At 39.3% G+C, this 10670-nt stretch overlaps 1 protein-coding gene and 1 long non-coding RNA gene across 2 annotated transcripts; one reads left to right on the top strand and one right to left on the bottom strand.

Moving 5' to 3' along the window:
- The first annotated feature begins 259 nt into the window (after window positions 1-259).
- LOC311279559 lies at window positions 260-1215 on the top strand. Its single transcript, XR_014625568.1, has 3 exons — window positions 260-323; window positions 498-641; window positions 729-1215. It is a non-coding gene; the product is annotated as an uncharacterized lncRNA (long non-coding RNA).
- Window positions 1216-1365: 150 nt separating this feature from the next.
- On the bottom strand, window positions 1366-4554 carry cfl1l (cofilin 1 (non-muscle), like). Its single transcript, XM_084391148.1, has 4 exons — window positions 4194-4554; window positions 2614-2912; window positions 1972-2048; window positions 1366-1815 (listed from the first exon to the last, which is right to left on the bottom strand). The coding sequence occupies exons 1-4, from the start codon at window positions 4194-4196 to the stop codon at window positions 1703-1705; spliced, it is 492 nt and encodes a 163-aa protein (XP_084247274.1). The 5' UTR covers window positions 4197-4554; the 3' UTR covers window positions 1366-1702.
- Window positions 4555-10670: the final 6116 nt, after the last annotated feature.

Raw genomic sequence — 10670 nt, 5'->3', positions numbered from 1 at the left:
ACGTGACAAAGTGAGCTCAGGGAGTGGCGGAGAATGGGCAGCCTGAAGCAGAGGAGTATCAGTTTATTTGATCAAAAATACATGGAAACAGTAATATTGTGAAATATTATTACAATTTAAAATAATGTTTTTCTATTTAATATACTTTAAAATATTATTTATTTCTGTGATGCAAAGCTGAATTTTCATCAGCCATTCATCAGAAATCATTTTAAAAAGCCCATTATTTATTCAACTCTATTAATTCCATCCTTTTTAGGCTCAGGAGGCTATCAGATGAAGGCAGCTGAAGACACTTCATGGGTGATGTTGTTCAGCTGAAGGTACATTTTGACTAGATGATAAACAGTATGATCAGTTTTTGTGCCTTTTTTATGTTCACAAGTTCTAGAATTTGATGTTGCATGTGAAATCACTCTCAAAGGATGGAACGATTTAATTTTGAATATAACCTTTAATGCTGACATGACAATAATGCTTGTGACTTTGTGTTTTAGGAGTGTCTAGAGAAGGAGCGAAAGATGACCAAAGATTTGGGCCAGGCAGCCACCAAACTCCAGCAGCTGCTGAGAAACAGTCAGGACCAACTTGCCAAAGATAAAGAGAAAGTCAGAACCCTGCAGGATAAATTGCAAGACAAGGTAAAAGCATTATACATAAAAAGTTTATACAGTAGCATGAATAGCTGCATGTCTATGTTAATGTTGTTTATATGCTTCGATTTCCAGGAGGGTGATGGAGAGATGAAGCAAGGCACTTCTGTTTGAGATGGAAAACAAAACGTTTTGCCAAAAATTGCCTTAAGATGACCAAAATGAAGCATTCCTGAATTTGTTTTTTTGCCTTGGTAGAAATTGTATGAAGACTTTCGAGAAATCTAACTAGGGCAAAAACTTTTATTTAGGAGGTGTGCTGGAACTATTTTCACTTTACATTCCAGCTTAAACCTTCTGACTATGTCAGAAATGATTCATCAACTGCCTGATATATTTTTAATGTTCTCGCATCTCCTCCTGATGTCAGCGTTAGAGGGGAAACTGTATGTACGTTATATGTACATCAACTAGTGCAATTAATTACTTGTAAGTGAATGAGTATGCATAATTGTATGGTACATGGGAACAGCATTTGGAATGCCCTCTCTGTAACTGGCTTCAACACCACTGTATAAGTTTGATAATTAATAAATAAACTGCAATATGGCTTTCAATGTTTCAAAAAGGCTGTTCATTTCTGCAAAGATGCATCTGGATTTAGAATTCAGAAAATACTTTGGATAAACATTTTATAATGCCCAACATGACACAAACTGTGTTAAAGTTTTTGGTATCTTTTGTAAAACATTGAGTTGAGACACATTCAAAGTTTTTGAAAATCACTTGATTTTATTTTTCAAGTACAGATTGCTGCTTTAGTTAACAGTCCTATTGTAATTTCCGGCATGGGATTTTGGATGTCACTATACTATATTTGATGGTTTGTTATTGTAAACAGTGTTATTTTTTTAATAATGATCATAAATGTAAATGGATAAATATGGGTTTTTCTCACTTGATCAAATGACATACAAATACTGGTTCCAATGAAATACACAGTTTATTATTAATTATAACCCAAAAACACATTTCTTTCGTAAAAATCTTTCATGTTGACCAAAAGGCTGTTAGTGGGGTGTTGGGTCAGTGGTCTCATTGGTGTAATTTTACACACTTTTCCCCTCCAAAGACTTTACTACATCCTTCCCACCAAGTTTCTCCACAAGACTTGATGCTTCTTTGTCTGCGTGGTCATTAATTTGCCACTCAAATTTCAAACCTGTGAAAAAAAAAAAAAAAAAAGCACCATATGTTATTTTAAACTTTTTAGTTTTCCTTTTTCTGTAAAACTGCTTTGGAACCATGTGTACGGTAAGAAACGCTTTAAAAAATAAATTGAAATATTCATTATAACATTAAAAGGACAATAACCAACCTGGCATTTTGGCCTTGACAGCAGACTTTGAACTTGCATAGACCATTTTATTCCTCATGGGGGCGTCCTCAGGGGCACTGTACAATAAAGAGACACAAAAGCAAGATGGTGAAAATTTGTAAAAAGTTAGGAAAATGTGCTTCACACCAAATGCATGGTGTTCCACTGTGTTGCTTTTTTATTGTTTTTATATAAAAACGTGTGCTAAATGGACGTCTTTGACAGCTGCACCATGTCCCGCACCAGCCCTACATTTGATATATTTAAATATATTTAAAAACTCAGCCTTATTTTCATATAATTAGCAGTTTCATACAAATGAGCAGGGGCTAATCTTTTTAAAAGCAAAAAACACATTCTGCCATTCTGTGTAAAAGGCCCCTATAAGCTGATGTTATATTTCTGTGTTTTTCTGCTGGGTGCTCAAGTTCCCACCAAAACTCAACTTTCAAATGTAAGAGACATTCTTGACGACTGACACAGTTACAGCCAAAATATGTGCACTTATTGTAAGAGTAGCTTATCGAATTGGCATGATTCACTATTCTTACTAATATCACTAATATTAATATCGCAAGCAAACAGCCACACAGAACACAAGCCTGCAAAAGTAGATTAATCAGAGTTACAAGTGCCTCTTACGAAAAGATGAAGACCAGGTCCTCCTTCACACTCTCCTTGTTCATATAGGTGCAGTCGTACAGGGCGTAGCGGCATTCTTTGGAAGGAAGCTTACTGATGACTGTCTTAAAGACGTCCCCTGTGTTCTCCACATCTTTGACTCTCAGGCAGTTTTCGTGGTCCACTATGATGCTCTTTTGGTCTTCACTCAAACGCATGATTACTAATTTAAACCTTTCTTTCTCGTTGGCACCTTGGAAGCGCACCTTGATTGCTTCATAGTGGGTTACCACCTCATCACTGATGGCTACACCTGAGGCCTGGGTGAAATAAGGGAAAGAATAATGATAAAACATGTAGAAATGATAACTATACAACTGAACTATTAAGTAAGATGGCATTTCCTTCCAGATGACTTTGAGGAAGACACAATTGAAACACATAGCAGATCATTGTATGTTCCTCATAAAATTATCTGTATTAGATTAGGCAGACACAGGACTACAACTAAACAATTTTTATTCTTTTTAATCTTCATTCCTTAGGCATTAGCTACCCATATTTATATATGCTTTAGTTTAAGGTATGAGATCTGAACCAGTTTGCGGCCTTCACATTCCATTCCTTTACAAACAAGTTGAAACAAGAAGCCGAGTTACACCTCAAGACGCTGTGGGTTAAGTAAACTCAGGAATGTATCTGAATAATATTTTGGTAACACTTTCCATTACAGTGTCCATGTCTATAATTTTATATACAACAATAGTACAAGTTTTCCACCTTGCTAGACCCAGTCGGACTTTGAGGTCACCTAGGAACCACTAGTATAAAAATAATCAACTTTCTTTAACTACCATTACGACATTATATAATGGTTAAAATGATTATTAGTTAGAAAGTCAGGATATAGTTCTAAATGTCATGAAATCTTAATCTCTGTATGCTATATATTCTCCACAGGCCCAGTGGAGTAACTTGGTGGACACCCAAGGGACCACACACCCCTTGTTGAAAACACTAGTAATAGCAATAATATGTAATTCTAATCTTCTCAATCACAAAATAACAACACATTAAGTAACGTTAGGTCTTACAAGTAATTCATAAGCATTACTCAGACCTTATGACATGGACACCTTGATGTTAGGTGTGGCCCAATAATTTCTGTCCTCTCCAAATAATTCTCTATAGAATCATTACAATCAACAAATAAATATAAGAAAATCAGCCTATAGAAATGACTTTTCCACCCAGTTTCACCAACATGCCAATAAGTTATTATTGTTATTAACTAAAAAATAAATTTATACACCATCACTTTTCATTCACTAGTTCATTCAGATTAGGTTTTTCAGTAAACAAATACATATTCGATGTAGTTCGTTAATCAATGAGAGACCATGAAAATCACAAGCAGGAATCAGAATGCAGTTTCAAATTGAGTTTAGCAGGCTATCACACTGTAGCACATGTAGCCTACGGTTTTGAACAGTTGCCATTCAAATAACTGCATTGCATTAACGAGAGACAGTTTTTACTAAATGGTTTAACGGCATGCAAAACGCATACTGAAAGAAAACTGTCCCGGTGTGAAGACTTACCATTCCTGCCGCTTGTTCTGAGACGGTAGAGAGAAGTGCGTAGTTGCCTAAACATCAAGGAAGCGACTCGGATATGAACACGCCCTCTTCAGAGCAGCAACAGATCAGTCCTGAATGACTGTCTTTCCACCTGTTGTCCGCAACTGCAAACACCTTTAATTACAAAATGATTGTGTTGTGTTGATATCCTGTTGTAGTCCTGTTATTTTTATGTTGTAGTTGTGATAAGAAAGTCAGATAAAAGTGATATGTTTATGACATGAAAGATTTCAGGTGAGTCAGAGAGCAGTTTGAAGGTGGAGACTGAACAAAACGCCCTTATAAGGAAGACAGAATCTTGACAGAAAGCCTGACAAAACCCCTTATTTGGCGAGAGGGGCACAAATATTACATTTGCATTGATGGGAGGATCCAGGTGTAAAAATGCACACTTGACGTAGGATAATCACGATGATTATTATAGACCAGCTAATTGTTTTTAATGTTTCATGTTAATGATTAAGTTTATTTCTGCTTAGTTACTGATGGCGTGATTCCTCAGGGGCAGTGATGTTTTTTTAACCATATATGGCCCATTCCAGAATTGCCAAGTTTTTATTCAACTATTTATACATCAAAACTCATAGAACACTTTACATTTACAATATTTGCTGATCTTAACCTGTAAGATATAAAAGATTTCTGGGAAAAAAGTCAACTTTGTTATAGACAAATTAGGTCAAATTTATAGTCAACAAATGTAATTTCCTCTGTATATAGCTTTAAAAATAAATGAAATGCTTTGAAATGTCATGTAGTAAGAATGTTAGTAATGACACAACTATGTCTATGACACAACTATGACACAAGAGTTGACATTGAGTTATGAATAACAGTGTAACACCCATAGTCAAAAGACCAAAAACAAAATTTTCTGCCTGACACTGAAAGTTTTGAAACCATTTTTGAATGTATAAAATTGGTTAGTTTTTCCTTTTTCAGCAAAATATTTCATGAGAGTCCTCATTTTATTTTTCTTCGCCCTGACCTCATTTTCTTAAACAATAAAAAAAAATATATATATATTTTTCACAAAGCCTTTTTGTTATTCTTGTTGAAATATCCTGATAGCAATCATTCACAGAAGTGGTCTATATATATATATATATATATATATATATATATATATATATATATATATATATATATATATATATATGTATGTATTGTATAAAATATATATATCATAAAAAAACATATATCATCTGTGAAAGTCTCAGGACAATTTTTTTTGATCCAATTATTGCATATCTATCTATCTATCTATCTATCTATCTATCTATCTATCTATCTATCTATCTATCTATCTATCTATCTATCTATCTATCTAAAAGGGTGGCACAGTTGCCTGACCGCAAGAAGGTCCTTGGTTTGATGAGTTTGAATGTTCTCTCTGTGTTGTTCTGGGTTTCCTTATCTGTTTTCCCCACAATCCAAAAGACATGCAAGATGGTGAATTGGAGACACTGAACACTAAACTGCATGTTGTTGTGAATGTGTGCGTCTTTGTACGAGCCCTGCAATGAACTGGCCATCTCTGCAGGGTGTTTATTGTGGAGAGACCCCCCCCCCATCCCATCTCTCCACCTGTATTTCATTAGTAGACACTTTTGCTCTGTAAGTTTGGAGTAACTTACGGCACACCTATTATTGTTTTAAAGTCGGAAGCTCCGTTGGTCCAGCTGAGCATGATGGGACAGGTTCTCTGCTCATGGAGGAATGTGTATGCATGTGCAGTCCTGATAAAGACATATCCTCTACACTCTTGCTGTAAAGGTGCACATTAACTAATATTACATTTATTATAACATGTTAGCTCTATTTATCTAATTTGATTGGAGAAACAGCATGGCTGATATAGAATTACTGCACTGAGACTTCTTGTATCGCTCCTCTCTGCAGCCTCTTGTTTACTGGTGATTCACATCCATGCTGCTTTTTATTAGGCCTATACAGCACTCTTGCTCTTGAGATGTAGTCTGATTAAATACACTCAGTAAGGTGTGATACTTAATGCTGTATGGAAATGCGGATGTCAGTAGCTGGTTGAAAATATCTATGTGACAATAGCTTTTTCTGATATTGTTAATACATGTTACTACTGAGATTTGATATCAACATTTTCTTTGGGAAACTTTTCAGGGGATACAGACAGTGATGACGTTAACCATATTTGGCAATAGGTAGCCTACATGGAAAGTCACTCAAATTAATAATAAAAATCAATAGTAACGTTTTATTCACTAGATGGCGCTATTACACCGCAATAAAAACAGCATTGAACTGGTTTCTCTTCAATTACCTATCTATCACACAGACAATCTACTGTGTCCAAGTCACCTATGCTGCATGTCTTTTGAATATGGGGGGAAATTGAAGGAAAATTATGACACATAGTTAGAATAGAACAGTGTAGCCTACCCAATAAGCCTTTAATTGCAGTGCATTAAAGTCCCCATGAAATAAAAATGGAAGTATTTGGCTGTTAGTTTGATTATGTTAGCCTTAATGTTATCTAGTGTATAATAGTGTGCTCCAAAACAATGACAAAATTCGCATTTGAAAGATATACGCATTTAAAATGAACAGTTTCTCTTTGCCACCAATACAGACAAACGATTTTGATTACATCATTCCACTTCCACACCTCAGCTTCTCATCAGATTTTCTGTCCAATCAAATACTCTATTGAATCTAAAGCATCCAACCCCCTACATTTTTTACTGTTTTCTATTTTGTGAATGGCAGTGCACTATATAGGCAACAGTGAATGACTGAAGCAGTGTAAATATGCTTTCAGTTTGGGTGAACAAAACCAGGTTTTGCTACCCTGGTAATCCAGAGTTCTCGTGAGAGCACAAGTTGAATTTGCTCATCGAGTTACTCTGGTGTCGAGTAATGATGCTCATTTAATATGCCCCTCGATCTGAGCTGCACCAATCACATCGGGTTATCTGATATAGGCGGGCCAGAGGCGAGCTAAACAGATGACGACAGCGCTGTGAAGTCGAAGTCATTAGTAAACATTGCAAGATGGCTATGGATGAATACCAGTTGTCTGAAACGGCTTATTTGGCCGCTTCAATGAACAAGTTAGACTTGGCTTTTTATCTAAAACAGGAACAGAAGACGCCACTCGAATCGTTCCTTTGCAAGAAGGACGTTTTTGCTGTTTTGCCGACCGGATACGGTAAGAGTATAATCTACCAGTTAGCTGCGCTGGTAGCTAGCGTATGGGGTTTATTGTTGTGATTGGTCGTAGTGTTATCCAATTGCGTGCAGTGAGATTTTCAAATGCATGCTTGGTGCCGCCCTCGAGCTGGGCTATTTTCATTAGTCGACACCAGATCATTAATCTTTTAGATTTAGGTCTAAAATAATCTTGTTTTATATATAACAGTTTCATATTAAATCTAAAGTTGAATGGTATCTATTAGACTGTATGTTTAATACAACTATGGCTTTCACAAACTGTTAAATGCAGCTTTGCCTGGCTGTGACCTGTACGAAACGCTGTGCTTTTCAAGGCACATCACTGGGAATTTAATTCAGAATTACTGACCTATAATACCAGATTGTACCAAGGGATTGTCACCACTGTGTTCATGGACTTTTCAGTTAGTTGTCATTTGTCACATGTTCCTTTGTTCAGTTTCCCGCCACTAGTCTGTCTCCCTGGTTACCATCATTAGTTCATCTGTATCACCTGTGTCCTATTAATTACCATCATCTGTGTTGCTATTTAGTTCCTCCTGTTCATTCTGTCTTTTGCCTGATCTCTGTTATTTGAAAGATTGTGTTGCTCAGCCTGTTTACCTGTCTTCTGGATCATTATTAAAACATTATATTGGAAATTATCTTCTTTGTCTGCCTTCCTGCAACCCACCGAGACAGAACATGCCCAATATGGACAATAGGGCAAGAATGATTATTAGTGATGGTGAAATGAAGCTTTGTGAAGCACTGGGCTTTCCCCCTCGACTGTATTGTAAAATGGTTCATTACTCGAAGCTTTTCAACACGTTGCACACTAACGACATCTTGTGGTCAAAAGGTGGAAAAGTCCCAGAAGACCTTTTTCTTTTTTTCTTTTTTAGTTTAATAAATAAAATTTCTGCTCTGTAAACCACAAAGCAATACAATTAATCCTCATAATTCAAGTGTTAGTGTTGATGTAGTTCTTATACAATGTATGAACAAACAACTGAATTAATTTATGAAAATAAAAATAATAATAAATGGGACTAATTCACTTGTACAGAAACAATTCTTATAAATCTGCTTTGATCTACAAATGCAGCCTTATTCACATAAACTTTAGCCTCAGTCCTAATCCTACGAGTTCATAGGCAAGGCTCATGTAGGCATATATTATCAAAATAAAATAAAAATCGTTGTGGAATGGTGAAGTGCTTGTGAGCTGGGTAGTGAAAGTGCTTGTGAACTGGAGAGCTGACATTTTATTTTATGGGTAATTTAATAAATTAATGTTTTTTATTAAGGAACAGGACTTGTTCAACAGTGTGAGGGCTAAGTCTATTTCTTTCTTTTTTTACTACTACCGAAGGGTATGACACTCGAAACCTGCTCAAGGGGTTCGCGCTATTTTTGAATCTGAATCCGAAGCAGTCACGTGACTGTGTGTTGAAACGAAGCTTCGGACGTCACCGATCACGTGATCATGGCAAAACGAATCAAGCTCTGATACACTGCTTCAATGTGTGATGTTTTGTTTTTTGATACAAGCTTCGAAGCCTCGGTGCCAAACGTCACATCACTAATGATCATCCTGGCTCAGGAGAGCCCTAACCTTTTTTCTTTTGTTTAGGACTTTATGTGTCTTGCCGCCACCAGCATCCCGGACAGCGAGAGCCTAAGGACCCTGTTCTGGATCGGGGCAACGTTCCACCACCATATCGACCTCCCAGACACCACAGGATTGGACTGGAAAGAGACCGTCATCAGGTGCCTGGAGAGCGTCGCGCCCCGATTCAGAACACAGCCAGACCCAGAGCCAATTTCACCCTCGACCGCGGAGTACTCGTGTGTGCCCCCTGCAGACGGAGAGCTACCACCCGCCGTGACACGTCAGCCAGAGCCTGAGGAGAAGAGGACAGAGCTGACCCTCGTCCCGGAAGTGGAGCCTCATGGCAAGTCGGACCAGGGGTGCCAACGACAACACCGGATGAGGGAGTCATGAATAAGGCGAATGAGGACTGGCTGATCAACTTCATTGAGGAGTTAACAACTCCCACCCTATCCCACCCGGTATCTTCATCATCACTGTTCCTGAACAGTAATAATGACTCTACAGACTGTGTATTACTCACCGTCATTCCGTCAAGATCCTTACCACCTCCATCACCCCAGAACTCAGTCACTCCTCCAGCCTAGCCGCTGCTGGATGTCAACAGCCCTGCATCTATGCCCAGCCCTGCTTCCAGCCCTGCTATGACGTTGAGCCGCAGGTCCTGTTACCACCAGCAGCATCAGTGCGAGAGGATCCTACGGCTCCGACTCCCGCCTTCGACCTCTTCGCTCCATCTCGGCCTGTCGGCTCCATCTTGGCTCCTCCCACCTTCAGCTCCACCGGAGACCCTCGGACTTGCGGTTCCACCGTGCTTCCTCGTCCTGCCGGCCCCCCCTTGGTCAGTTGTCACACCACTTCCGTCACGGACTTGCGGTCTGTCCGCTGCACTCTGTCCCCCCACCCCTACAACTGCAGCGGGTTCCTCCTTCCTCTCATCGTCACCCCTGTCCTCCATCACACCGGCTCCACCTCAGCCCTCAGGTACTCTGGCCTTTGACGGTCGTTGCCACGACATCGCCGAGATCTCCAGAGCCAGCAATGCCGCTGGAGTTCATCGGCTCTCCGTCTGTGCCTGCGGATCCATCTACCACGCCTCTGTCGGTCGTTCCCCAGCTGTCCCTAGCCTCGTCACCACCTGGACTCCTCCCTCTCTCGTCTTTGCCGTGGGCTGTCTGCACTGGGGAGCTCTGGGTTTGTGTCATAGGCCAAGCACCGCCACCGCCAGGGGATTGTCGTCCCATCATCACCATCCCTGTGTCTCACCATCCGGTCTTTACCAAACCAGTATCCAGTCGTCCTGGCATCACCATCCCTTCGCCTCATCCTGCCATCATCCCTCCTCTTCTGCCTCCCCGCATCATTCCGCCATCTCCTCGTCTCCCTCCAGAACCCCCCCCCCAGGCCTCCCATTATGTGTCTCTATTACGGCGCGAGGCCGCGCCTTGTGGGAGGGGGTGTTCTGTCACCACTGTGTTCATGGACTTTTCAGTTAGTTGTCATTTGTCACATGTTCCTTTTGTTCAGTTTCCCGCCACTAGTCTGTCTCCCTGGTTACCATCATTAGTTCATCTATATCACCTGTGTCCTATTAATTACCATCATCTGTGTTTGCTATTTAGTTCCTCCTG

This window comes from Rutilus rutilus, assembly GCF_951802725.1.
Source record: "Rutilus rutilus genome assembly, chromosome: 20".
Classification (NCBI taxonomy): Eukaryota; Metazoa; Chordata; class Actinopteri; order Cypriniformes; family Leuciscidae; genus Rutilus; species Rutilus rutilus.
Note: the sequence above shows the minus strand (reverse complement) of the source record. Positions and strands in the feature narration are given on the sequence as shown.